The 27,793-nt window shown below is 40.4% G+C and overlaps 1 protein-coding gene across 3 annotated transcripts in view; it reads left to right on the top strand.

The window, feature by feature from the left end:
- The window catches only part of LOC116036608 (gamma-aminobutyric acid receptor subunit alpha-2), a 43,771-nt gene extending 23,276 nt beyond the window's left edge, over nt 1–20,495 (top strand). For all 3 annotated transcript variants that reach the window (XM_031280199.2, XM_036005700.1, XM_036005699.1), the window contains 3 exons: nt 15,420–15,572; nt 17,921–18,123; nt 19,847–20,495. In XM_031280199.2, coding sequence (XP_031136059.1) covers nt 15,420–15,572; nt 17,921–18,123; nt 19,847–20,155 — 665 coding nt within the window. In that variant the 3' untranslated portion in view covers nt 20,156–20,495. The remainder of the gene's footprint in view (nt 1–15,419; nt 15,573–17,920; nt 18,124–19,846) is intronic.
- Nucleotides 20,496–27,793: the final 7,298 nt, after the last annotated feature.

Raw genomic sequence — 27,793 nt, 5'->3', positions numbered from 1 at the left:
ACTTTGTAACACGTTATAATGATCACCTAGCTGGTAGCGTGGCACACCCTCATACTCTGCTTCTGACTGGCTAGTAGTCCTTACCTAGCTACTGAGCATGTGCGACTCTCAACAAAGATGGAACAGAAGTGAGATGTCTCACTCTGTAGATAAAACAGAGAGCTCAACACACAGGGTGAAAAGAGGAGCTGCAGCAATGTGCAGTACAACAAAAATACTGGATGGTGTTTTTTGAAAATTAAACCACATAAACCTATTCTGGTACAACCTCTAAATACAATTATGAACCTGCATAATATGAGCACTTTAAGAAATGATGAAGCCACACTACTAAAATAGCCCAGGTTTTGCTAGATAGTTGCCAGCTGGCATGCAGCAAAATGTGGATATTTAATAGCTGTTTCTAAAACAAACTTTAGTGACAAAACCAGTGCAAATACAACACTAACCTGAAAACTTTTGTGGAATTAGCAACCTAAAAATCTTTATTGTCTCGGTCCCAAACTGTTTGAGTGTGAAAATCAAACTGAGGATTTTATGCTTGTTTGGGTGGATGTTGAACTTATCCACCTCCTACATGTTGCAGGAGGCGGCCGTAGCTTGCTGTGAAGCGCTTGCTAAGTTTTGTCTTTTTGCTACTCACTTTACTTGGCTTGGAAAATGCAGAGAAACATTTGTTCTGGCTTCCTCTGCATGGCAAAGATTCGACAAAACAGGGATTTGGTAGGCATGCATCTTGGGGGCCATGCACACGGAGACGCTTTTTTGGTGTAAACGCACGTTTTGCATCGTTTTGGCCGATTGTCCAAACGAATCCTGTAAACGCACTGCCTGAAGACGCACTTTTTTGAAACCCCCCTCAATGCTTGTGTTCCTGGAGAAGATATTGAGCCTATGAGGGTTACTAGGGCAAAATAAACTGTCTGTTTGTATACAGCGTGCAAGCTTTATGCGCATGCTCCGCCTCTTCTTCTCCGTTTTTGGTGAATTTTTCTGTAGCAGAAACAGCGCCACCTATAGGCCTGGAATATGAAGTAGCGTGTTGAGTCATTTACAAATGGATCCGTTTGGACGCTAATATTCTTGAAATGATGCCAGGGAAGACGGGGGGGCTGCAACAAGCCTTTCCTATCCAGTTTCTTTGGATGGATTTTAAATGGACAATAATAAATAAATAAATAGATGACAGATGCTGAGTCGGAATTAGACATAAGGTAGCGCAGCTGTCTGTTGTGGCTGTCAGAGACACTACTGTAACAGAGGAGCTCCAGGAGAAAAGAAAAGCTGCTGTGTTCTTCAGCGATTTAAGTGTCTTGCGTTGGTGCCCAAAGACACAGGAATGTCTCACAAAAGTGCAGTGATGTGTGAAATGACAAAGAAAATCTATGTTCTGGGTCCAGAAAGTGACTAACTGTGCATTGAAAATGTGGCATTTCACTCAAATGGACCTGCAGGAGACATTAGCAAGTGAATCCAACAGTGACTCATTAGTGGACAGGATAATTAACTCTGGTTAAGTCTAGAGTTTTAAGAGCAATAAAAAGTTTTAAAGCTAGTAAAAATGTTGTGAAGGCTTTTAAGAAAAGGTTTTTAATTGGCCATTTGCTAAAGCTGTCCCCCAAGCGGCAAACTACAGTTGACACAGCAGACCTGTCCAGGTTTGGATTTTACAACACGCTGTAGTGATGGGGGTAGGAAATAGTAAAGGAGATTAGGGTCCACTACTCCGCATTCACTGCTCCGTCGGCGTCCTCACCGGGCCAGCCCCACTCTTCCTTGTTGTTGTAGTTCAGGTTTTAAAAAGTGTATTTATAAAAGTTGTGTTGTGGGAAAGTTGTGCAACTTGTTTTGTTTCCGGTTAGCAACCTTTACTCCTGGTACTCTGTTTACTGGTGGATTACAGCCATGCATAGCCTGTAGCACCAAATTTGATGAAACCACGCATAGTTTATTCACTCCAAACCATTGACTGTAAATGGCGCAAACAGTAGCAAGCCATTATCGATCCATTATGGTTATTACAGTTAACCAAACGTTATAAGAAACTTGGTTATACGTTTGCTAATAGTTAGCGTTAGATAATGATAAGCATCGACAATCCCCGTTTTGCATTTCGCTGACACTATGTTTAAATTAGGAAAACGTAAACTTCGATTTGCAGAAAATTAACGTTAGCATGTTTTACCATAAGTGGCAAGCTAACGTTACAGACAATTTACATGGTAACTTCAGATACATTTCCAGTGGCACTCATAAGTTTATGAACCCATGCTAAAGTTGACTAAAAAGAGGAATAAAAAAAAAATCATCTTTTGGAAATTGATCTTAATGCCTTAATTAAAAAAAAAAAAATAGGAAAAATCCAACCTTTAAGGACACCAATTGTCTTTGTGAATGAATAATGTATCGTAAATAAATAAATGTTCTTCCTTAAAATACAGGGGGCATAAGTAAGTACACCCCTATGTTAAATTCCCATAGAGGCAAGCAGATTTTTATTTTAAAAGCATTGGCATGGTTTTATTTCAGTTAGCCTAATAGCTGGTTTGATTTGCATTGAGAGATGATCTTATGGAAAGTACCCCATGCCAATCTCTAGGTATGGTGAAGGGTATGTGATGATGTGGGGCTATTTTAATTCCAAAGGCCAAGGGAACTTTATCAGGATGCATAGTATCCTGGATCCATGAAATAACTGGCCGTTAAAAATAAAAATCTGCCTGCCTCTATGGGAATTTAACATAGGAGTGTGTATACTTATGCCCCCTGTATTTTAAGGAAGAACATTTATTTATTCACGATACATTATTCATTCACAAAGAAAATTGGTGTCCTTAAAGGCTGGATTTTTCCTCATTTTTTTAATTAAGGCATTAAGATCAATTTCCATTTTTTTATTCCTCTTTTTAGTCAACTTTAGCATAGGTTCATAAACTTATGAGTGCCACTGTACTTTACAATGTGACTCCTCTTATATGTAATATAACTATGGGACAAAGATATATTTAAAACCTAGCGTAGCTAAATCTTACCTCGAATTATGTAGGCTAGCTTTCAGCAGCAGTTGCATCCAGATTGCCGGTGAAAGTATGTAACGTAACGTAGAGTGTAAGCAGCGTTGCTAACTCTCAGCTAACGTCACTGTCAGATAGCGCCCAACAGTCTATGGCTCCTCCCTCACTCCTCCCTCTCGTCTAAAATCGTCACATTCACAACCAGGATGGCTGCGCCCGTAACGGCAAACACATGCTCTGTCCATTAATATTAACAGTATATGCTCCAAACCAGTTAATGAAACCGTGCCTAGAGTAATTTGTGGGGTTTTTTTTGCGACATTTGAAAAGTTAGCCTAAAATTAGCTTGACAATTGTATGGAAACATGGCTGGTGTGCTTCTCTGCTCAAACGTGAGCAGCAAACCGTTGCATTCTTGGCTAACTAGCTTGATTTGACTACTTACAGTAGTAACCTAACCAAGCATCACTTAAGAATAAAATTAATCTGCCCATGTTATTATTGTAACTGCATATGTGCAAGCTTGACAGGCATAGCAACAGTGACTAAAGGGAAGGGCTTAGCAAACAGTCAATTCTTCCTCTTTCAAGTCTCCTTGTAACAGTAATTCTTAGAAATTGTGTAAATATATAGGCTAGTTTTAAATGCACTGAGAAATGTAGCAGTTACCAAATCAACAAGCGTGTTGTCTTGAAGCCTTGCTGGCTCTGTCAGGGGCCTGTACAGAAATAGAAATATGCTCTATCAAAGACAATCAGTTGTCACGTTAAATGTATTTATAAAACACTTTCAACAAGCATATTATTCACAAAGTGAATAAAAATAAAAATAGGCTATAGTATAAAAGAAAGAGAAAGAACAACACATTTTGTGCAAACACACTAACACACATGCCAAGAAACAGAGCCAGAACTTGAATGCATACACAAGTCTATGTGTGTGTGTGTGTGTGTGTGTGTGTGTGTGTGTGTGTGTGTGTGTGTGTGAAGATGAGAGGCACCATTGCTGTCCAGGGAGTAGACAGTGAGGAGAAAAAGCTTGAAAGATGAGAAAAGGTTTGCAGCTGTTTTCCTTTACATGCTGGGAATCTGACACCCAGTGACAAATCACAGATGAAGGCTGTGTAATACATGTGGAAAATAAGAGTTTGTAATAAATACATGCATTCACTGGTAGCCACTAGAGAGAGAATACGGCCAAACTGCAGAGTGATGTGTTTTTTGTTTTAGAAAAGGAAATGATACTTAGGCCATTGTGTTAAGTGATTGGAAAACAAGTCTGGATCAAAGATATGTGAGGTGACTCTACAACATTTGAAATAAGACTGATCTCTAATATGTGATATCTTTCCTGCTTAGGAGAAGAAATTTGGCATCTACCTTCTGTTGTACCGTTCATTTTCCATGTTATAAGCTTGATTCTGTCACAGCAAATAAAAATGGAAATCCAAATTGAGTCTGCATCGTAGTTTCCTCTCAATAAAGCTCCCTGCTGTGGCAATACATCGTAGCAGAATGAAATACATAGCACAGTGATAAATAACATGCAGGCACCATTGCAAATAACCCTCGATGGTTATTAACTTAGAAATAAACGCCCTCCAGGGTGCGCACAAACGGAGCAGAACCAAAGCAGGTGGAGGCTGCTGGGTGGAGTGGAGCAGCAGTAACAGCAGCAAACACGCGTCATGTGAGGGTCTTTAAATAGGCCGCCAGATCAGTGCAGTGAGATTTGATTGCTGCGGTTGTGGTCGGTTAACTGTCAGTTGACACAGCAGAGGGTGACGCCTGACTATGTCCTGTTAGAAGTAGTAATTTGCTATGTAACTCTTTATCACGGAGGTCAAAGCACAATAAACGTTATGTAAATAATGGATAATAATGTGAGTGTAAGGAGGAAGAATAACTGAACTACTATAATAATGACTGAACCCTGAGGGACCTTATTACACACCTGACAGATGAGCCAAAACCAACAGACCCACAATTGATCACAATGCGTGTTGCCATGTTGTAACATGAGCATAAGCTTATCATAAAGTACTTGAAGTTCTTGAAACATTAGTATGAAACCAATAGTACGTGTATTGCATACTATTTTCCAGTGAAATATTACAGTATGCCAACACTGGACACTACGCCAGAACAATGCAGTGGTGACAACAACCAAGGGCTCTTCTCATTTCTGTTTTTCGTGCCTCATCCTCTCCTCTCTCCTCCATCCTCTGTCTGTGATCTGGAAATCGATCTCAGCGCGCCATCTTGAAGGATGTCTCAATTCCTAAAATATATCTCTAGGAAAGAGTAGGCTTGCCGGAGGACATATAACTGGATACAAAGGTGTATCTTTTGTGTAAGTCTTTTTGACACCCGTGACGTATACACTAAAAGAGGCGTGACAAACAGCTGGAATATACTGTACAAACCATGGCAGCTTTAAAAGGACGGCTCCAAAGCCCAGATGTCTCCTTTTGTTAAATGTTGCCTCGACTCCTCCTTTCTCAAATCACTGAGGTTGCCTCGGAAATTTAGGCTGCACTATACATGCATTACCTGCAGGCCTAGGCGATTTCATTACGTAATTCCTAACGGAGATCTTCTCACAGCTCCCGCCTGCTCCCGTCGATTTCTATGCTCTATTCCGTCCCTATCATGTTGCCAACAGTGAAATTAACTCCCATACCGCGGGACTCCCGCAGGAATACCGTGACCTGCGGGAATACCGTGACCTGCGGGAGTCCCGAAAAATTGTCACCCTCTAGTACAAACTGAGAAATGAGAAGAGAGGCTAGGCAGCTCTGTAACGTCGATAACAAAAAACACAACAAGTTTGCCTGTGATTGGCATTTTCTAACAGCCAAAGTACTCCTACAGATGTGAAGAAAGACCAAAAACTCAAGCTTGCTGTCAGCTACTGCAGATGGCTGTTGAGCTGAGGTTGGCACGGGTTACCACGGTCATGCGTCTCCAACTGGCAAGGAGGCTCTCAGGAAGTGACGTGGTAATTACAGCTCTGTGCGTCCGAGAAGATACACACTTGCATTTATTCACACAAAAGTATGTTGAATGATAGTATTGGGAATGTATCAATAAAAAAAAAAAAAAAAAATCCTTGCTGCTTCATTTTCACCATTTAAGTCAAGTAAAAAAAAAGGTTGTTGATGGGTGGGTGAAGGTGATGAGAAGATCTAAATGGATGTACAATTCCCTGTCATTGAGCGACAGCACTGATCTAATTTTAGCAATACTTCTTAGAAGGAAACATGATGGAAGGAGCTTTTGAAATACTGGACAATAATAGCAGTGATCATAATGCTGAGAAATGTGTAGGTGGGCTATAATTACCGGGAGACCAGTGTGTTTCCATTTTTTTGTCTAAATGGAGTATGCCTAACATTACTGCAAACCTTCTTTCAAATGTAACTGCATCCTTTTATGTTGATAAATGTATTTTTTTCTACTTTGAATGCAGACAGTTTTGTCACTTTGTGTACGAACATCAGCTTGCAGAAACTTGAAATCTGCTTTGGAAAAATGTCAGTAAATTATAATAATATTTGAGGAAGTCGCTTCTGTGGTGGACATGTGAATAATGGGTATCATGATTTAGAGAAGTGCGAAGAGTGAGTTACATTTGATGATCGTGAAAGAGTTTAAGAAGTTTGTTGCTGGTGGAGGATGTTGACCTCGGGGTTATCGCCTCCAGACTTTAGTTGTTAAGTGAAGGGAGAAGTGGGTGGTGTGCAAAGCATCGCTGTGGAGTTAGACGTCTTCTTTATGCGCCCGAGTTTGCACAGTGAGTCCTCTTCTCACAAGCTGCTCCAGTTTTCATTCTTGGAACTTTTATGCTTATGTTTCAGCAGTTTGGTATTTCAGGGTGGTGTGGGTGAAAGCATCGAAAAAAGTGTCAACTCTGAACCCGCTTTCTTTGATCACAAAGTCAGTGCGTGTGATATCCCTGTAGCATTAATCCTGATAATAGAGAGATAATTAAAGAGGTTTACTAAATTTAACCATTGCATGCAGATCCGTCGACCACAGAAAAACAGACTTCATAACTGCGTCCCTGTGCCAAGTGCTCCACCATTACTCCCTATAGGTATCAATTACCAGTATAGGGTATTTCCCCCGGTGACTGTGTTCCACTATCAAGGGAATGCCGTGCTTCAATTCCATTGTGTAGGAATATCCTTTCATGCACTAAATGCTCCTATCTAGGTTAAGTGGTGTATGATGCCTCGGTAGAAGGCAGAATGCCTGCCAGTGACTGTTTCTCATGTTTAACTAGTCACTCCACATTATGTGATTGGCTGAATTTAAATTAATCATTCATTACTAGTGTGTCAGTGTTTGGTGTAGCGTACTTGCAAACTAGGTCATTTGGCACGAATGGATGTGCTCCCAGGCTTCAAGGGGGACGGACATCTTGCATAAGCCTGTGAACATATCATACACTGTTACAAAAGTCCCACTATTCAGCCATGCATTTATGTGTCACGCAGTCATGTTCGACTTGTTACTTGAAAGCACTTACTGTTTCAGTTTTATAGGAATCACACTTGTTTTGTTTGCTGTTAAAAACATTGTTTGTGTAACTGCATAACTTCTACATCAAAACCCAACAGAACTGAATGTAGTGATGTTTACTTCACACAGTGTATAATATATGGCGTTCTAGCAGTAATGTCATTGTAACTTTAACATTAATGTAGCGTTTATATACTGAGTATACATTATATTACATAGACAGTATATCTGTTTTTTAAAACGTGGACGCAACAGAAACATTACCTTGCAATGCAGCTGGATTCTCGCCATATCACGAGATCACGCGAGAATTGCAGGAGCACATATCGCATGGAAATCCATCTTGTCAGGCTTCAAGTAATGCGTTTGCGTCCAAACTTTCGTTACAACTAACAAACAACTTTCGTTAATTGGCATTTCTTTAAACCAATCACAATCGTCACAATCGGCGGTGCCGGACGGAGCCATGGTGCCTCTGCAAAAAAGCCTCAGGAAGGAACTTGTTTTGGTGGAACATGTGTACGTTCAAAAGTAGTTTGAGTCGTGCAACAGAAAACTCAGATTGGACAGATAGTCTAGCTAGCTGTCTGGATTTACCCTCCAGACAGCTAGCATCCAACAGCAAACATCTCCTCACTATCCGTGAGCTGCCTGTCCCCTGAACACACTGTAAAAAAACGCGATCTCTGTAGACAGCCCAGGCTCCACAAACGCCAACAAAAACAAACTGTGCCAACCAGCACCACGAAACATAACAAACAGTGTTCCAGCGTTCCAGCCAATAACCGACAAGAAGGATTTGGGGGTGGGGGTTGGGGGGTTAGTTAGTTAGTTAGTTAGAATGCTAAAACAAAGAAAGCGTAAGCTAACGGACATCCGGCCAAAAAGAGAGACAAGGTGTGTGTAACGGCTGGGACTGTTCAATAGTGGTAGACAGATGGTTCATCCAATGACCTGCCAGGTATTCTTTGAAAGTGCCTGCCCTTTTCTAAACAGTCTCCAATGATGGCTTCTCAAATGGTTCTGTGTAACAAACCACCTGGCGTGTCAAGTTAGCAGAAACAAGCTGTAAACACAACAGGGTCATATTAGCATTTTTGATGTTGCAAATATGACAAACTCGTTAGCAAACTGTTGCATATTTACACATCCAGCAGATATAGAGGAACTTTAGTAGGGATGAATCACAATGCTTTGAAGCTTCGACCGTTGCCATGGTTATCAACGTCCAAATCAGTACTTAAATTATTTCTTTAAAATTTTTTTAAGCCTTCTGTCTTTCAATCAACACTTACTCCATCTTCAGTAGGGGTGGGAATCACCAGACGCCTCCCGATACGATATCATCACGATACTTATGTCACGATACGATGTTATTGCGATTTTAAACATATTGCAATATTCTGCAATATATTGTAATTTATTACCTTTTTTTCCAACTTCTAATTTTTCCCAATTTCAAATTATGTCCCCAAAAGGAAACTTCGTCAACATCTGTTTTATCTAAAAAGATACATTTCTCTGTTTGTTCATCTCACTTCAATTTTACTGCTGCAGAATGGGATTGTCAAGCAGACAAACTGACCAACACATATCTAATAAAAGATCGATACTTGGCGCCTGTGTATTGATACAGTATTGCCACGGAAAATATTGCGATACTATGCTGTATCGATTCCCCCCCACCCCTAATCTTTAGTAAACGTGTCTGCCTGTCTCAGCTGTCTGTCAGCAGCAGTTGACTTTTCTTTCCCCTCCCACCGTAGCAAGTGAGGGGAAACTGCCTGTACTGAAACCAGCTGAAATGTAACACCAACTCAGAGGAGATTCTCAGGAAGTGGCAGCAGAGGCAGTATCTGTTAGGGTTAGGGCTCAACTCCTTTGGTGTCAGCACAGTCCTGCAGGCAGAATCCTGGCAGAATCCTGACCCCTCCCATGATCTGTCCCCTGCATTTGAGTGGCTTCCCTCTGGACGCCGCCTTCGCTGCCCGGGATGCAGAACTCAGAGGAGAAGGGCAACCTTTGTTCCCAGGGCTGTGCAGCTCCTCTCAACTGTCAGCTGTCCCTGACCCCCCCCGCCTGACATCTGCTCTCACGAACAGTGACAGACTGCTTTATTATATTTATTTACTTATCTGTCAGAACTTCTCCTCATACTTCTGCCTCATGCCAATCTGAGTTTTCTGTTGCACAAGTAAAACAACTTTTGAACGTACACCACAACAAGTTCCTTCCTGAGGCTATTTTGCAGAGGCACCGTTGCTCCGTACTGCCCTTAGCGCCGCCCAAGACGATTGTGATTGGTTTAAAGAAATGCCAATAAACCAGAGCACGTTTTTCTCTCATCCAGGAATGCTGTGTGGACTAGCCAGACCCTCCTCCGCAGCGCTGTGGAGGAGAGTCTGGCAATACGAGACTAGGTCAGTGAGACGTGCAAATGACGGACCTTATAAAACGCTTCTAAAAATGCTTTCTTTATGGATTGGCAGGCTGCTTGCTTTTTGTGGTTGTAAATAGAACTTTCTGCTGTGATTCGGATGGAAAATGACATGGGAGTGAGGGCACAGTCAACGAGAAAGCAGAACAACAATCGAATACTCAGCACTTACTGTTCCAGTTTCCATGAATCTCAATTGTTTGTTTGCAGTTAAAAAATAATTTGTGTAACCGCACACTGTAGTTATACATAAAAACCCATGACTGCACAGAATTGTATCCTATTATGTCATGTATATTCTGTATGTGTGCTGTGTGTCTGATATTTTGCTGCTGCAACACTGGAATTTCACTGAATTTGTTTTGGGATCAATACAAATCTATCTATCTATCTATCTATCTATCTATCTATCTATCCATCTAGAATTGAATCAATGCATTGGTCTGTAAAAGGGGCATTTCACCAATGTTTTATAAATTCTGAAAATAGCCATGATGATGTCATCAAATTAATCTCGACATGGCTTTGGAGACTACACATTTTTAACAAAGTTAAAGTTAAAAATTTGAATACATGTTGTTTTTTTACCAGCTGGGGAGGGTCTAATGTAAGACACTATGGAGTTGCATTATGGGAAGTGTAGGATCCAGTTTAGCTTGACCCACACTAGGGACTAAAAGTCAGGATATCTCGGCCTAAATCCCCATGAAGCCTCCATTTACAAAGCTTGTTGTGTCTTGTGTGAGAGTCGGTGCCCTCTTGTCAGACAGGTAACACCGGGCAGTGTGACCTGAGTGAGTGAGGTATTCCTGCCGTGTCAGCAGGAGCCTTGTTTCCTATCTGTAGGAAACATGACGCGATTACCACCTTCTTTCTATAATTACTGTCTTCTCTCAGTGAAGCGATCACAAGCTTCTCTAGAGAAAATTCAGCCACATTCCTATCTTGTACATCCTCCTCCTCCCCCATCCACAACACAGGCATCGAGGCTGGCATGCAAATTAAATTACAGAAGATCTAGCGCTCTATAGTGTACTGAGAGTGCACTTAATTCCACTAAATTCCTGCTGTGTGTGTGTGTGTGTGTGTGTGTGTGTGTGTGTGTGTGTGTGTGTGTGTGTGTGTGTGTGTGTGTGTGTGTGTGTGGAAAGAGAGAATTAGTCCTCACATAACTGCTAGAAACACATGCAAATACAACTACAGAGCTACAAAATAGGGGAATAAAAAAATCTTTTGGGATTAGTCCTTGGAATTGACACCCCCTTCCCCCCTTCCCACTGCTGAAAAGGAGTTTCCTCTTGCCAAGTGGCAGTGTGTATCAAGGCCTTCATTTCAGAATCGCAGCAAATGAGCTATGTTTCTCTGTTCTGTTGCCATGGGTAACACATATTTTTCTTCTCATGTCTAATCTTGGCCTCTCTTTGAGATATTTTCCATTTGGAAGGCCTGTCTGCTACTGCAGCGTTGGCGCTGTTTCACGGCCTTGTCAGCTATTAGGCTTTGCTCGGTGGCTAGTAAATCATACTGCCTACTTTCCTATGTATGGATGTATGAAGGTAAATATGGTGCAAAAAGGGAGAGCTTGTAGAACAAAAAATCTGAACTTGTATGTTAAAATTTGCACTTGTAAAAATTTAATTTGCACTTGTAAAAATAAAATTTGCACTTGTAAAAAATATTCACACACATGTGATCTGAATTTGAAGTCATACAAAGAAAAAAAACATGAGAGCTTGTAAAAAAAAATCTGAACTTGTAAATTGAAATTTGCACTTGTAGAAAATGTTCACACACCTGTATTCTGAATGTGAAGTTACAGAAAAAATATTCACAAATGTGTAGATTGATATTTACATGAACACAATGACAGCTGCAAACTTATAATGCAACATTTACTCGTATACTTTTTTTTTTTTACTCTGGTTCATTTTCCATCACAACCACAACTCAGTGATTACAACCTCTGGAATCTGTCACTGCAACTTCACATATGTGCTCTCTCGCATCACAAAGTGGCCAATCTGCGCACCTCGACTTTCACAACACTCTTGATGATACAGTTGGTGCAAAACTAATTTGTACCTGTGGACTTAGGCTGTGGAGCTCTGAGCTAACAGAACGGGAAAAGCCTTCTTATATACAGTCTATGGGAAAATCAGGGTTTCTATCGCCAGATGAGGGACAACTCTGTCTGGCTTATTTATGTAGCATGGAAACTTGCCTGCAGCCGCAGACGGACCGTCATCAGTGGGTAACAGGTGCCAAGTTTCGCATCCCTGCTGAGAATTGCATCCACTAGGGAAAATAATGATTTTATAAGGCAAAGTACTGTTTAAAAACTAGGCAATAGTAAATCTCTTTGTCATGTTCATCAATAATGATTAGGATTTTAGAAGGTTTAGAGACATCAATGTTTTATCAGACTCTGTAGTAGCATTTCCTTGCTACCTAGATGCAATTTTCGGCACCAATGAATTCTGCAGAAATTATTGTTTCTGCCCAAGCGGGTGCAATTCTTAGCAGGGATGCACAACATCAGCAAAGCAAGCTCTGGTCATGGCCGGGGGATGGGCCGCTGCTACCGGATGTGGGGCTCTCCGTGTCCCGCTGGAGCTCCGACTGCAGGTCGAGGTCGGCAGCGAAGCTTTCTGGCAAAAGCAGTGTTGCTACGCTGGTCGATCCCTGCAGGCCGTGGAGCTCACCGCCAGCGTTTTAGTTTGACTGTTAAAAAATGTTTAGACAATTAAAAGGTATTTATTTAGAAGCGGGCTGGCTGCTAGTTAGCTAACGCTAGCATGCTATTCCACCAAGTTTCCATGCTACATAAATAAGCCAGACAGAGTTGTCCCTCATCTGGCGATAGAAACCCTGCTTTTCCCATAGACTGTATATAACAAGGCTTTTCCCGTTCTGTTAGCTCAGAGCTCCACAGCCTAAGTCCACAGGTACAAATCAGTTTTGTACCAAATGTATCATCAAGAGTGTTGTGAAAATCGAGGTGCGCAGATTGGCCACTTTGTGATCCGAGAGAGCACATATGTGAAGTTGCAGTGACAGATTCGAGAGGTTGTAATCACTGAGTTGTGGTTGTGATGGAAAATGAACCAGAGTAAAAAAAAAAGTATACGAGTAAATGTTGCATTATAAGTTTGCAGCTGTCATTGTGTTCATGTAAATATCAATCTACACATTGAATATTTTTTACAAGTGCAAATTTTATTTTTACAAGTGCAAATAAAATTTTTACAAGTGCAAATTTTAACATACAAGTTCAGATTTTTTGTTCTGCAAGTTCTCACATTGTATTCTACAAGCTCTCCCTTTTAGCACCATATTTACCTTCATAGGATGGATTATTCAATCATATATGTAAGCTACAGCTATCAGCTGAAATATGCTGTCTGATCTACTTCTAAGACTGTGTTGGCATCTTAAAGCTGCATTCTATACAAGTTCCACATACAAATATAATGTTTTACTGATTTATATTACACAATTGTGAAGCACCAAGGGAGGTGTAGGGTTGCACTTGCATCTGACTGGTAGAGAAAAGTCATCTCTGGTAGTTTTGACGCGTACAGCACCACTTCCTGTGCAGTGGGAGTTTCCAACACTTTACTCATGTACTTAACTATCATGGACTTCACTCACAGCCACCTTCTTTTTTCTAATTTGAGGAGAGAAATGCCTTTACTTCCTTATTTGATGTGATTGGTAATTGTTAAATGATCTGAATCATGAAACAGAAAGTCCAGACGAAACAAAATTTCAGTATTCACGTTTTGCTACGTTTGGGTTATAAAGAGCAGAGTCGTCTTTTAATAGCATAGTATTTTTACTCCTCTTGTAATAAATTATCATTTGTGACGGCAGTGGAGCAGTAAATATGTGTGTGTAGCTTTTGTGTGTAGCAAACAGAGACTTCATGGGGATGTATCACTAAAGGCCGCTTTATGGTTCTGTGTAGGCTCCACGCAGAGCTTTCGCCGTAGCCTACGAAAGTGGCCTGATGTTTATACTTGTGCGCTGGTGTGTGCGTCGTACCGGCATGTGTGTGTGTGTGGGGAGTGTGTTAGAGCGAGGGAGAAGTGAGAGAGTGACGGCGAGTAGCGACTCTAGAGTCATAGTGAGAGAAACAAAGTGTCTCCCCTGTGCTTTCTGACCACGGTGGGAAATCTGGAGCAGGAGAAGTTAACCCTCTCCTTGATTTCATGTCGTTTATGGACAAGGAAAACCAGGAAATTAGTCGGGGGAAATACAACGCTACCAAGCCACGGTCGAGCGACGTGTAGTTACATTTTTCTAGAGGTGCACGTCAGGCTACGGCGTAGGGTCCGGCGTAGACGCAGAGGGGTCTGCGGGGGTACGCCGTCAATTCGACGCAGAAGCATAAAAAGGCCCAAAGAGATACTTGGTCATGTTTAACGAGTCTTTTGAAGAGACACCGCTGTGATTTAATATTGCACTTAAAAATACAAAACTTAAATTTAGTAGTATTTTCATAATAATTTTCCTTTTTTTATCAAATGAAACCCTAGGCATACACTTTTAAAGAGTAACTAAACCCCAGAGTTTTTGCTGAAGTGCCTCTACCCTGGAAATTCAAAAACAGGCCTCGGTTTAAAAAGTATCCTCATGGGCAGCGCTGGGAAGAGGGTAGATGCTAGATCACACCCGATACACGTGCCGATTTCAACACGCATACACTTGGGCTTCAACGCCATTCAACAGACGTTACTGCAGTGTTTATGTTTTACATTTATTTAACCTTTATTTAACCAAAGCGACTTACAATTGCTATATATATATATATATATATATATATATATATATATGTATCAGAGGTCGCACGCCTCTGGAGCAACTAGGGGTTAAGTGTCTTGCTCAGGGATACATTGGTTGATGTATCGCAGTAGGAATCAAACCCGGGTCTCCCACACCAAAGGCATGTGTCATATCCACTGCGCCATCACCACCCACTCTCATCACATTCAATATAGTACAAGAAAACAGAGTGCAATAGGCTACAAAGGTACAGATTAAGTGGCTGCTTCAAAGCCAGCGCAAAGTGAGGTGTAAGTAAGTACGTCGATGTAAATACAAAGGTGGAGCGGTAATAACATAATATATGTACACTGCTACATGCTATAATGTTAGGCAAACCTGTAATCTTGGTCGCCAATTTTCTTAACTTCTCCCCCTTTATTGGTGGGAGCTCGGTTGGTGACGAAAGCTGCCTCCATATACGCCATCTGGCTCCAGATCAGTCGTCATGCACAGGTGTCGATTGCAAGTGTGCAAAATAAATTTCAATTAACTGAGCTGAGATTTCTGTATGAGTGCACTGAGTAATTAAAAAGGCTCAAATATGAAATTGTAAACAGTAGTAGAAGTAGCTGCAGTGATGGTGCTTTAAAGTGACCCTGATTATTGTCTCCACAGGTGAATACACGGTGATGACAGCTCATTTCCATCTGAAGAGGAAGATTGGCTACTTTGTCATCCAGACGTACCTCCCATGCATCATGACAGTCATTCTTTCCCAAGTGTCTTTCTGGTTGAATAGAGAATCAGTGCCAGCTAGGACTGTGTTTGGTAAGTGTCTGCCTTTTGATCCTTTCAAACAAAGATACATTTCAAATGGGCAATTAACCCGCATCTTCAACGTAATATCATGACTTCGCGTAAACATACACGCCACTTTCTAAAGCCAAGTGGCGTGTTATCTGTACGCATTATGAGCTATCTGCGTGTATGTCTACGCTGAAGAACGGGACGTTGTATTTGGAGCTATCCGTGTGTATGTTTACACCGTGTATGTCTACGCCAGAAGGGGACGTTGCATTTGGAGCTCCGGTTGGGTTTAGGAAAAGATTAACGGGACGGTTGGATTTACGAAAACAATAACGGGACGCGGGACAACAACGGGACAGTTGGGTTTAGGAAAAGAAGAACGGGTTTGGGTTTAGGAAAAGAAGAACGGGGTTGGCTTTAGTAAAAGAAGAAAGCAACGGAACACGATCCCCACTCTCCTGGGTGAAAGTCCTGTGTTTGACCCATCCTCCACCCCGACCAACCTCCCTATGCGGATTTTCGCCCTTTCATACTACTCACTACAGCGTCAATTCACACGCAATCGCAAGGTAATGTAAGTCAATGGAGGCCAAACGGCGTTTATAAACACGCTAAAAAGCGAGTCACTGAAAGTTGCTAACAAATGGTGGGAGCAGGAGAAAACAGGGCCACGTTCAGCCCCGACAAAACGTAGCAAACCGTTTATTTAAACTGTGCTCTGCCTTTTTATTACCACAAGTTTACATACACAACGCTACTGATTGGGTATCACCTGTGACACAACCACTAAACGAGAGACACACCCACCAAATAGAGAAAACATATCTCAAAGCCCGTTGAACAACGTTTCACCACAGGAACATGTCGTTCAACCTGGGCTGCATCTCATGGCCCTTATTTGATAGCTCCTCGACTCCGAGGATACGTAGCTCGATATATCGGTCGGGCTCTAGCGTCACAGTGGTAATTCGATGATGTCACGATGGGGTCTAATCTTTCAAAGACTTTCTTTCATTTAACATTTTTAATTGTGCACATGTCAATAAATAATTGTCCAATTAACATAAGGTCTCTCCTGATTGGAAAAATAGGAAAGAGGGGACATTTCTTAGAGGCTCCAGTGTTTTTTTCAATCCAGCTGGACGAGCTACTGTTAAGTAAGCCAAGTGGAACTAATAACAGTGACCTAAGACCGGTTAGCTCGAAGAAAGACAGTTACAGAAGGCAAGAATAAACTTATGTCCTTTGGCCAAAGATTGTGACCCTGCTGAGCAGTTAAAGCATTACTGAAGGTCAGCGATTTTTACGGTAGAGTAGGCGAGTAGTGACCTTATACTGTAAGGAGACATTATCAGAAATGTCCGTTAAAGGTACAGAGGATATACCCTTAATTAAGAGAATTTTCCGTTTTGGATTAACAGAAATGTCCGTTAACTTAACGGACAAGGTCCTGGTTATTTTCTGCCTGGACATTATCCATTTTTCTACGGATTCTTTTTTTTTTTTACAGTGTTATGACAAAAAAATCTGAAAAGGGTAAAACAGTAGTTACAGTGTTATGTATATTAGGCATGGGCCGCTTACCGGTTTCATGGTAAACCGCGGTTTGAAAAAGTCACGGTGTCAAAACCACTAAGATTTTCCGTCACACAGTTCCTAAGGTATGAGTTGTTTTTTTTATGAGAGGTCAAGGACAGAAAGTTCAGTCTGGTATTCCATCTCCCTGCCAGTGTGCAGTGTGTTTCAAAATAAAATATATTGTGTTCAATTAACCAGACATTTAAAGGTGCTCTAAGCGATGTCACGTGTTTTTTAGACTACAACATTTTTTTCTCACATACAGCAAACATCTCCTCACTATCCGCGAGCTGCCTGTCCCCTGAACACACTGTAAAAAAAAAAAAAGTGGTCTCTGTAGACAGCCCAGGCTCCACAAACTGCAAACAAAAACAAACTGGCCATCCTGCACAACCAAACATAACAAACAGTGTTCCAGCGTTCCAGCCAATAACCGACAAGAAGGATTTGGGGGTGGGGGTTGGGGGGTTAGTGCGCGTAAGCACAGAAGGGAGGGAGAGGGGACGGGATGAGGAGGAGGGAGGGGCGAGCTAGCCTCGTTTTGTTTGAAAATACTTCGAACGTCAACAAGTGCTGTCATCCAACATCGCTTAGAGCACCTTTAAAAAAAAAAAAAATGTTTAAAGCTGTAACTGCAATACCGTGAAACTGTGATATTTTTGCTGAAGATTATACCGTCAGAATCGTATATATGTACAGTATATGTGTGTGTTATATAAAAAAAAATTAATTTCCTAATAAACGTTATGAGAACAGGAAAAGAAATATGATTTTTGTGTGTGTATTTTCAGGTGTAACCACTGTTCTCACTATGACAACACTGAGTATAAGCGCGAGGAACTCCCTTCCCAAGGTTGCCTACGCCACTGCCATGGACTGGTTCATCGCCGTCTGCTACGCCTTCGTCTTCTCCGCTCTGATTGAGTTTGCCACCGTCAATTACTTCACAAAGCGCGGCTGGGCTTGGGATGGAAAGAGTGTTGTGACTGACAAGGTAATGAGGGGGAAAAGCTTGTCTTTTTGACAGGCTCCATTTTCGAAGAGAATTCATTAGCATCGTGACTGTATGTTGAAGAAGGCTTGCAGATTGCAGATCGGAGCTTCAAAACCATTTGTTGGAGGCAGAGGGAAGCAGCGATAATGGCTGCGTTAACCCCCCACAAGGGGAGCCAAAGTGCTACAACTATTTTTGAGAGCTAGTTAGCTCAGTTGTTGTCTCGCATTGCCAGACCTTCCTCCGCAGCGCTGCGAAGGAGGGTCTAGCGAGTCCACACAGCATTCCGGGATGGGAGAAAAACGTGCTCTCGTTTATTGGCATTTTTTTTTTTAAGAAATCACAATCGTCTTGGGCGGTGCCGCTGCAGAATAGCCTCAGGAAGGAACTTGTTTTGGTGGAACATGTGTACGTTCAAAAGTAGTTTTAGTTGTGTGAGAGATAACTCTGATTGGACAAATAGTCTAGCTAGCTGTCTGGATTTACCCTGCAGAGATCAAATGACAAACTCTGGTTAAGATATCAATGAAGAATATAAAGGCAGTGACTTCATATGGCTTAAAATAGACAGGACAGACGTACTGTATGCAAATGTAGAAACCAAGCAGACAGCAAAAATAAGCTATAAACACTTCCAGCAGATGCAGACGGATTTATTAATAGTTAAAAAAAAATAATAATCTAAGAATAAGTAATTCAAATTTGGTGAAAAAAATGATTGATCATTCAGTTGAAGTTGCAATATTATTGCCATAATCATGGACAGTGGTCGTCTTGTGTCTCTCTGTAGGTGTTTTGTGTCTTTACATAAGCGCTATGTGTCTCTTTGTAAATGTTTTGGTCTATTAGTAGTTATTTTTTGTGTGTGGTTGTGTTTCCCCCTTTTGTAGTCTTTTTGTGTCTCCTTGTAGTTCTCTTGTGTCTCTTTGTGGTAATTTTGAGTCTCTTTGTAGTCATTTTGTGTCTCTTTGTGGTAATTTTGAGTCTCTTTGTAGTCATTTTGTGTCTCTTTGTGGTTGTTTTGCCCCTTTTCATAGTAGTTGTGAGTCTCTTCTTGTCTCTTTGCAGCTATTTTGCCTATTTTTCTAGTTGTTTTAATCTCTTTGTAGTCGTTTTATTTTTATTTGTTGTCATTTTACATGTCTTCGTGATCGGTATGTGTCTCTTCGAATGACATTTTGCAAGTGAAGGCCAGAGGGGCCCCTGACACAATTTGGGCCCCTTAGGCCCGTTCAGTAATCCATGCATGGCCATAATGTGAGTTGATCAAACTCCTCTATTTTATTTTTCTGAATCACGTAACTCCATAAAAGGCCTGTGTGACCATTATTTATGATGACCTGCTGCATCTGTGGCCATCTTGCAGTGTTTCTCTACTCAAAGAGAAGTACTATATTTAACCTAAATGAATGTCATGTGAAATGCTCTTACACACATTACATCCTGTGTAACCTCCTCCTCCTCGCTGTAGGTGGATAAGCCTCAGTCCACCAATGCTTTAAGTTTTAAACATCCTTGGAAGTAAAAGAAGGCTGAGATAATACACAAAACAGTGAACGTTACACTGCATCCTTGTCAAACTGGTGACACATTTGGCCCTTGTGCTGAGCTATCTATTGCCATTTCACTCCTCCATTTACATGTATTTTTAATTCATGGATAGATGGTGACGGGTTTCAGGGTTACCTAGCTTTTGCATCTAATCCTTGTTGTCTTTCAATAGAAAAAAGAGAGGGCATCTGTCGCCAAGAAGAATAATGCCTACGCTGTAGCAGTAGCCAACTACGCGCCTAACATCACCAAGGACTCCAGCACACTTCCAACTATTGCCAAAGGTGGAGCTTTGGATCCCAACAAGCCCAAAGCAGACGGCAAAGCCTCAGACAGCAAGAAGACATTTAACAGCGTGAGCAAAATTGACAGGATGTCAAGGATCATGTTTCCGGTTCTCTTTGGCAGTTTTAACCTTGTCTACTGGGCCACCTACTTAAACAGAGAACCCATTATAAAGGACATGGTCCCCTCTAATTAGAGGCCCGTTTTTAATGGGTTCTGGTCTTGGGACAAAAAAACGAACCAAATACCTCCAGCAACTGCGTACACATACCTTTGCAGAGTGAAGTCCTGGATTGCAGTGTGATCCTCTGTGGTCCCAGCCTGTTTTCTACACCGTCTGCAGCACTTTTGAAAAGCCCAGCTTTTGTAAATGTGTATGTATATTTATATTCATGGTTTAATGGTGACATATTGTGTGATTACTTTGATTTTAGTGCATATTTCCTTGAAAGTATGTTTCCAGTTCCAGTATGTGGCCAGTGTACATAAAATATCAAATGAAGAGTAAACACATAAACATGGACACATACATTTCATTTACTTCTACATGTGTTGAATTGTTTTGGTAATGCCCACTCTCTAGATATTATAGTATATATTTTTCTTTTGAGTGAAAGGGACTGCTTTTATGACATTTCTTACCTTTTTTTGCCATCTCAGAGTGGCCTGACTTTTTTTTCTTCTGTCCAAGCCAATGCAAAAACCAACTTGTATTATATTGTAACAGTGTAAAGGTTGTTTTACTATCTGTGGCTGCAGGTATGGGGCTGCAATCAAACGCTGACCTCCAGAATTCTCCAAAACAATCAAGCCCAAAAAGGTTGTAAAACATACAGAGGAAGCTGCCACATTAGTGTGCCTGTGCATGGAATACTGTTTAGTGCTGTTAACTTTCAGGTTTTCAGTAGTATCATTTGGAATTACAGGAAAATTTCTATATGAAAAACTAATGAGTATGCATTACACTGGAAAGGAAAGAAACAGAATTACAAAAGATGCACACAGTGTGTGTTGAGGTGTTAAAAGTCATGAATGCTTTATATATTTACATGAAGTCACTATTCTTTTTTATTTATGACTTATGGAAAAAGCTGATATTCCATCAAGTGCCATTATTGAATCGGACAAGCTTTGAATGGTATGTTTATAAGTGTGTGCTGTCAAGTTATGTTAGCACGGGCAGAGTTTAAGGGCTCCTGCCCGCTGGCTGCGTGGCGCGAGCGTGTCAGCTGCGTGGCGTGTCCGTTTTTATTTGGGCTCCCATGTTAACAGGTTAGAGCTTGCACACTGCCTGCGTGACACGCACGTCTCGTAAAGTTGAAGAACACGCTATTATTTCAGAAACATCCATGTGTACAGGCAAGGCTAGCAGCAGCAGTGCCGCGTCAGACACGTTTCTGGTGTGCAAAGACATAGAAAACGCCACGCAGCCGCCACGCAACTGACACGCAACAGAAAACGCCACGCTCACACCACGCAGGCAGCGTGCAGGAGGCCTAAGATAAAAACAATCTACTTGTAATACTGAAAAGGATTTTCTACACTATAAAAACTATAATATATCAACCCTGTCTCCTAAAAATGACGTTACCATACAACTCACTGCATTCTGAATTACGTTTCCAGGGAAACATATTTTCTCCCAGGTTACGTTTGTTCCAGCACTTCCTAGTACCAGCGACAGGCGTTCGTTGTGAAACGGTCGCAGTGTTAAACACGTGGTTAACGTTGTGAATTGAAACAAAACTACTTAGTTAAGTTTAGGAAAAGATGATGGTTTGGATTAAAAACTAAATTTTTTAGGTAACTTAACATAAGTGAGGTACGTTACATACGTGATTTAAATTGTTACGTAAATACGTTTCCCTCGAAACATAATTTGAGAATGCAGTTTTGTTGTATGAGAGCATCATTTTTAGGAGACAGGTCTGAATATACGTATAGTCAATAGAAACATCATTAACTGTAATAACCTGCTATTTTTTAAAAAACTAATTTATCAATTTTTGACCTCTAGAGAGCAGAAAAATCTTATACAAAGCTGACAGACAGCCATTAAAACGTCTTGTCTAATAAAGTTTTTGGCTAACATATTAGCAAACAAAATGCCTATTTACGCATTGATGAGACAGAGCAACGTTATCATCACATTGGACCTGTGTTTACAAATGTAAGTCCAGTATTTACTCTTTTAGCTCTGTTTTGGTCTCCACCAATTTTTGTGGGAAATATCTGGGACTTTAGCCTTTTAAGCACACCAGTAAGCTTTATTCACAAGTTATTTGTCAAACTTTGTACATTTTATTTTATACCGTATTTATTTGAGCAAGGTTAGATAAAATAAAAAATAAAAAATCATATGCCAATTAATACGGTGTGGTTTAAATTTTTAAATTAGGGCCACAACTAACGATTATTTTCAAAGTCGATTAATCCGTTGATTATTTTCTCGATTTAATAGATTAGTTGTTTGATCTATAAAAATGTCAAAACATGGTGAAAACGTGGATCAGTGTTTCCCAAAGCCCAAGATGACATCCTCAAATGTCTTGTTTTGTCCACAACTCAAAGATATTCAGTTTACTGTCACAGAGGAGAGAAGAAACTAGAAGATATTCACATTTAACAAGCTGGAATCAGAGAAATCTTATTTGTTTTAATTAAAAAAAATTACTCAAACTGCGATTATCAAAATAGTTGGCAATTAATTTAATAGTTGACAACTAATCGATTCATCGATTCATCTTTGCACCTCTAATTTAAATGCACACAAACTCTGAGAGTCCTCAGATAAACAATTTGAAAATGTGTCTAAACTTACTATTTTTATGTGTAGCCTCTGTCACAGCTTTTTATTTGCATACCTACTGTATGTTGGTAGAAACTCTGGAGGACAGTGTGGATTTGTTGGTGTTGACTAGAGCACCATGGCAGTACTAATCAGCATGTCTGCTATTACGATTTTAGGTGATTATTCATGTCCAGTGTCTGGCTATTCACAACACATTTCATGATCCCACAAGCTATTTTGAATTAATTACAGATATGAAAGGAATAGGACTGCAAACACAGGACTGTTCTGTGCCAATATGAACTCGAATGAATCATGTGTTGATAGTCACATTCCTCTGCCAGCAGTTATTTTGTGTAATAGGCCTGTGAGAGGATACAGCCAGGATTTGTTCGTTATTTTTTGTCATGAAATTGTCATAGATTTGTAGTTTCAGCTCATATTTGTATCCAGATTGATTGTTGTTTACACTAAAACTTTGGACTGACTCAAGCCATATATATATATATATATATATATATATATATATATATATACACACAGTCATCATATAATCCAGTTCCATCAAACAGAATAACAGGGACAACCAATGATTGTACTATGAGCATATGTAGGATTGTATAAACCTATTTTGAAGTTAGAGTTGCTCTATTACAGTCTGTGCTATAGATGCTGCATATCAAAAAACACAAATCATGTTCAGCCCCATATCAGTAGCCATATATGATGCTCTACTACTGTGTTATTTTGTTCTCCATAAAGTAATATGATTTTCCTTTACATCAACATTCAAAAGTAACATAACTTCACTGTTGAATCAATCTTTGCATGACTATGAAAGCATTTTTTAATTTTTACAAATTATGTTTTCGGATTTTAATTCTTTTTAATTCCAATTTTCTCCAATATCCTAATAGAATCTTAAACATTCGAGATAAAAATGATTGTTCAAGAGGTGGATGCTTGATTCAGTGCACAGTTTTTAATAAAACATCATTTAAATTCTTTATATCTAGTTTGTGCCATGGTTTTGAATCACAACCTGACTGATGCTAGATTTTTTTTAAAGCTGATACTGATATTTGAACGTTTTGAAATACAATAATGATGTGTTGGCCATTTTTTTATTTTATATTTGAATACATCATTAAAAAAAATAGCCTACTTTTTTGGTTATTTTTAGCTGACACGTATGCCGATGAGGGCACGTTCAGTCCTGACAAAATTATTTAAAGTACTCCTACTATGCCTTTTCTCTTTCCTTTGTTATAAATCTTTTGTGCACGTTATAGGTTTACAAAGTGAAAAAGCCCAAAGTCCACCCCAAAGGGACTTACCATCTCCAACAGAAAACACTGTTCACAAACTGCTCCAAACAGCTCTATTGTAGTCCAGCCTTTACTTCAGAGACAAACGTGGTCACAGAATCAAGGGGGTAAGCGAGCGTCTGAAAAGCGTACCTCCTATGGGGAGATCCTTAGGCTACCAAGCCATCCCGTTAGCATTCCATTGACTGACATTCATTTTGGCGTCACTTTGACAGTGAATAACTTTACATCTGAAGTGTTTAAAGACTATTTGTCCATTGTTTATTTCTAAAGAAACACAACAATGTATAAAAGGCTCCATTACCTTGTATCTCACGTTATGGCTCCATAGCAGACGTTTTTGTAAAAATAGGCTAACGATTGTGTCATAACCACGCAACTTTCTGTCGTACAGTAGAGAAATTACCATATAGTACAGGAGAAGCTCGCAGGCAGTTTCGACTTACATTAGCTGTTTAAGTTTAATTACTAATGTTAACTAGTATTTTAGATAGCAATAATTAGCCTGTGCCTATGTTATGCCTCCTTACATATACCTATGCTCTCCGTCTCTGCAAGATTGGGAGTGATTGAGATTTCTCTTGGCACAGCTACCAGAAGACTTCCAACTTTCAGACACGTTGCTCACGTCACATCTACGTCTTCAAGCTCAGTTGGAGGCTGCGCCGGAAAAGTGGTTCTAATAGACTTCACTGGTCTCAGTGGAAGTCTACAGCGTCGCTTAGTCCATGTCTTTAACCGTCTATGGTTATAATGCTCAGCTAGCTGCTAGCGTAGCACACCCTCATACTCTGCTTCTGACTGGCTAGTAGTCCTTATCTAGCTACTGCGCATGTGCGACACCCAAAGATGGAACAGAAGTGAGATGCCTCACTCTGTAGCTAAAACAGAGAGCTCAACACACAGGGGGAAAAGAGGAGCTGCAGCAATGTGCAGTACAAGAGTTTTTTTTTTTTTTTTTTTTTAAATAGACCATGTAAACCTATTCTGATATAACTGCTAAATACAATTATGAACCTGAAAATGAGCATAATATGAGCACTTTAAGAAAACAGGACTTTGGTGAAATCTGCAGTGTTCCAAAAGTTCCAGCTTCTCTCTTGAGACACAAATAAGGCCATAAATTCCCAGGCCAGCCCAGTCAGATCATGGGTCCGTGAATGAGGCTGATCAGCTCCTCTCTTCAGCGAGAGAGGATGCTGTTAAGCAATGCTTGAATGCTGCCAGGGACTATCATTACGCGTGTGTTGATAAAACCCAGAAAACGCCCTGTGGCACTGAGCTGTTATGCAAAGCTCGCTGAAGTTTTATTTTCTGGCCTGATATTTCAGTCACACTCAAGCGCTGCGCTGACCAGTGTGAGGTCTCCTCTTCTGTGAGCCCCATCGCCTCAATCCACAGTTGACCTTGTTCATCCACTCCAAGGCTGTGGCCTGACAGAAATCAATACTGATGGATGTGAGGTGTCTAGCCGGACAGCGGAGCAAGGCTGCTTACATACATGTCTACAAATCCTCATAATAGATCGTTTCCAATTTATTCAAAGTCTTGGATCAGAGCTCTTAAAACTAACTAATAGACTGCATTTCTGTACAGATTTCAAAACAACTTTTGAATGAAAGTCTGAAAAGAGAATCTGTAATACTTTCAAGCTACTGCCTTAAATTGGACAGTGACTAAAGATCTGACATCTACATTCAATGTATTTGATTGCAGTAACAGGAGAACAGGCCACTCCTGTAGAATTACCGTAGAAACAGCTCTACCAAGCCTAAGGTCATATGTGAAAACGATTTGGACCCTAAACTCTTTCAGGAAACTTGATCTAGAATTGTGTTGTTACTTGTGTGGCAAACATTGGTTCACTGTGCAAAGCATGTGAACTAACAAAACAAAGATTATGAAATATATATTTTTTTAAACAACCAAAGAAATCAAAAAGTCTGAACGCAGTTTCACCACCAGTAAACATAAAATGTAAGACACTGGCCATGCCATAACGTGGTGAGCTATAAATGAGCCGGATCAACCCAACAGGCAACCAAATGGAAAGGATGTTTAAATGCTGATGTGCATGTGCATGTGCATGTGCGCGTGTGTGTGTGTATGTGTCACGGGAAACAGGGAATGGAGGACCCAAATGCAGAAAAATACGGATAATAGAATTTAATGAACAAAAACTTACAAAAAGTGTCCAGAGGTTGGCAGGCAAGCAAACACAAAAGTAGTCCCAAAAAGCACACAGAACACAAAGAACAAAACAAGGTACACAGCAACAGATGCGGCAGACAGACAGAACATAACTTAATAATCCGATAAAGGACAGGCGAAACACAGAGACTATATACACAGGATAACGAGGACTAACAAGGGACAGGTGAAACAAGGCTGGGAAACAGGTAAAACACATTAGGGCAATCACAAGAGAGGGAAAAACACAGGAAGTAAAACAAGACAAGACAAGACAGAAAACCAGACAAAATAAAACAGGAAACAGAACATACAGACACACAGGAAAACAAGACAGGAACTACAGCTAGACAAGACAAGGGAGGAAACACTGGCTACAACAGAAAACAGAACAAATACACAACAATAACAGCAAACAAGAACAGAACCTCAAAACCAACAGAAACACAAACTCAAAATCATGACAGTGTGTGTGTGTGCGTGCGTGAAATGTATATGCTTCAATTTCAGGGTCCTGGTATTGTGCATGCTGGCTGACTGTCCCACTGACTTACTAGGACACTTAAATAGAACAGAGCCATTCTGTTAATGTCACTAGTTACACCTGTGCTCGTCAAAAAGTCTGATGTGAAAAGAAAATGTGTGTCCCGAGATAAATCTTTTTTATCGAGCCTGATTGGTTTTGAATGGATTCCACTTGGACTCTAGTTAATCCATCCAAATGGCAGTGTAGTTGTTTAATGGATAGTTCAATTCCCAGAACCTTTTCAGTTAGAAATTGACATTTTTATTTGGGGATCTGGAAATGTCTTTAAAACAGGAGGCAAGTATGTAGTTGGTGTTTTTAAATGACCTGTGAGATTATTTTGGAATGACTTGTATTTTCTTTAACAAAAACAGATGCTTAGCTAGGTCTGTGACTCAAATGCATTCCCTCAGTGTAAAAATCTCAAATGTAAAAAAAGAAAGAACATTTGATTACATCACAGGCTGAAAACGGGGGCTAATAGAGGCTTATTATCTCTGGTTGAACAAAGAAGAGAAGCAATAATCTATTCTTGTGCAAGTGGTAGTTTCGTTGTCATAGCAACTGATATCCATTTTTATCCTTCATCTGACAGGTTGAGTCGAGTAGGCGGGACTTCCGACTGTCCAAGCATTTCAAAAGATAGTAAGCTATGTATATACTGTCTATGTGTCAGGATAGTCACCCACCTTTGATGCTAATGCGAATGACTCTGCCTACTACACTATGTAGACACAGGGTGCTGCAATGACTAGACATTAGCATTACACATTAGCTAGGTAGCATTTGAAAAAAAATCCCCGGAGAGACGATTGACAGGCAGTGCAGTAAGCTTAGCAAAGCTCCTTAGCATTTCTTTAACATTTCGATACGTTAAAGAGCAACAGTGTAACTGTTTATTGAGGATACGTTTTAAAGAAAACATGTATTTGCTTGCTCTTACAGGCATAAGTGTAAACGGAAATTACGGTAGGAACTCATCTTGTTTCTTTTCATCAT

The sequence above is a fragment of the Sander lucioperca genome, chromosome 1 (assembly GCF_008315115.2).
Source record: "Sander lucioperca isolate FBNREF2018 chromosome 1, SLUC_FBN_1.2, whole genome shotgun sequence".
NCBI lineage: Eukaryota > Metazoa > Chordata > Actinopteri > Perciformes > Percidae > Sander > Sander lucioperca.
This window is presented reverse-complemented; position numbering and strand designations above follow the sequence as displayed.